Here is a 2,141-nt window from a genome sequence, read left to right as displayed (position 1 = left end):
CGACTTTGTCGACGTATACAGCACCCAGCGCGCTGCCCCCGAGATCCTCTCGGGCCTCCAGTACACGGTCCAAGCCGACATTTTTGCCCTCGGCGCACTTCTGAAAGAAATGGCGGTCTTTAAGGGGACATCCCTGGTCGGCGCGCGTCGGAGCTCCGCATCTGGCGAGTCCCTCGCCGACGTTGTCAAGAGCTGCATGAACTGGAACCCGACGTACCGGCCGTCGCTGCTGCACGTGCGTCGTGCTCTACGGAACGAGCTGCACCGCCTTCAAACCTAATCGTTCTTGAGATATTTTTGCTGTCGTTTTTAACTATACTATATTGGTCGTCCTCTCTGCGCCAACTACTCTTCCAACGGTCTTTTCAGTACGGGATCTGCCCATAGAAATCGCAAGGGGCCATGTAATAACCTCAGCGGTCACTGCTGAGCGGTCTTTGTATTTGCAGCTGGTTTGCTTGACCTTCGGACACGACAACGTTTGGTCAAAGACACGAAGTATCGCATGTTTTCAATGTTCTACATCTGGTATCTGATGCGATGGGTCGCGTGACAGAATGCGCATGACTACAGTAATCGGAAGGTCAAGATGTGCGAGAGCGCTTCCAAGCGCTCAGTAGGCGCTCTATTCTGGTACCGGACACGTAGTTGGACGCAATAATATCGGTAGGACTCTTCTGCGTAGTTCATAAAGGATGCTGGGCGTGCGATTTGCTTCCGACTCTTCCGACCAAGTTCTGGATGGCAAAACATGAGTCAGGACAGGCGGCTGCGCTTGCACGTCGCGCATCGCGCCGAATAAATGCGTCTGGTCCTCAAAAGCAACGTCCCTCTGACGTGACTATGAAGAGGTCGCACATTTCCAGGAACCAAGGGAGTAACGAGTTATGCCCTTGCCGGGAACCGTCCCACTTGCCCCACTTCATGCGCACTTTGCGTGGCGTTCCTTGCAGGCTTATACGTTGTTGAGGAGTTATATTCCGATATGAAATCCAACTTTAGCGATATCTTAAGCGATGATGTAGTTGGTGTTGTTGAGAATTTTGACTTCCATGCCGAGGCTTTGCACCTCGGCTTTGTGCGCGTCGTAGAGTCGAACGTTGCCGTCCGAGTCTTGGACGACCATGAAGAGATCCCCGTTCTGCTTGCTCGCGGTGCGCGTGACGATCGCTTTCACGACCGCCGGCGACTCGGTGAGCCCGAACCGAATCAAGTGGCAAGTGAGGAGCCACTGCAGCGTGCAGAGCGATCGCGCCGGCACGACCAATGGCGCGATCGCCTTGACGTCGGCGTCCACCGGTTTAAAATCGTTTTCTTCAAAAAACTCGACAAGAATCGCCGACGAGTTGTAAATAAACTGCCGTGCCAGCGTATTGCGCTCGAGTTGGCGCCACCACGTGCGCATGAGGAGGTGGTTGAGCGCGAGGACGACCACGAGGTTCACGAGGCCGATCGCAAAGACGGTCGGGAGCGCGCGTACAAACCACGAGTCAAAGACATTCAAGTGGACATTGATGCGCTGGAGGTTGTAGATCGGCACGTCAATGCGGCACTTGTTGTTCATTTCAATGAGCTGGTTCACATTGAGGAGCGCGATGCCAGACACGTAGATGAAAAGCACCGAGCTGAGGTTGCAGAACCGCACCATTTTGTTTTCGCCCGTGGTCTGCGCATTCCCAAGGTAGTGAAATGCGACCTTGAGACCCTTGAGGACGAGGCAGTTGGCCCACAGAAACCGGAGGCCCATCGAGTAGAGTTGCAGCGACATGAACGAATTCGGGCTGAGGCTGTTGTACATGTTGACTTCCCGCGCATAGACAAGCGATGCGTTCATGTCAAGAATGACGGCAAGCGAGTAGCCAAGGACGAAGCCGTCGCAGTTGTAGTAAAAGGTCGAGAGACTCACGGCGCTCGACGCATATCGGAAAATCGGCGGCGCGACCGTGTACCAGAGTTTGGAGTACCAAGGAAGCGTAAACCACGTCTCGACTTCGATCCAGCGGGTCGTCTTCCGACTCGCGCCAAAACTCACAATGACCCAGAGAAGACTGAGCACCTTGATGTAGACAGCCGCCGAGACAAACGCGCTCTTTTGAAGGAGGACGCCGACTTCTTGGATTGAGCCCAAGATGCCGCTGCTC

General features: G+C 54.6%; 1 protein-coding gene across 1 annotated transcript; it reads right to left on the bottom strand.

The window, feature by feature from the left end:
• Window positions 1-947: 947 nt before the first annotated feature.
• On the bottom strand, window positions 948-1,866 carry SPRG_18593 (hypothetical protein). The gene has a single exon (XM_012358033.1). The coding sequence runs from the start codon at window positions 1,832-1,834 to the stop codon at window positions 1,010-1,012; it is 825 nt and encodes a 274-aa protein (XP_012213423.1). The 5' UTR covers window positions 1,835-1,866; the 3' UTR covers window positions 948-1,009.
• Between the last annotated feature and the right edge of the window lie 275 nt (window positions 1,867-2,141).

This window comes from Saprolegnia parasitica (assembly GCF_000151545.1).
Source record: "Saprolegnia parasitica CBS 223.65 unplaced genomic scaffold supercont2.1318, whole genome shotgun sequence".
Classification (NCBI taxonomy): Eukaryota; Oomycota; class Saprolegniomycetes; order Saprolegniales; family Saprolegniaceae; genus Saprolegnia; species Saprolegnia parasitica.
This window is presented reverse-complemented; position numbering and strand designations above follow the sequence as displayed.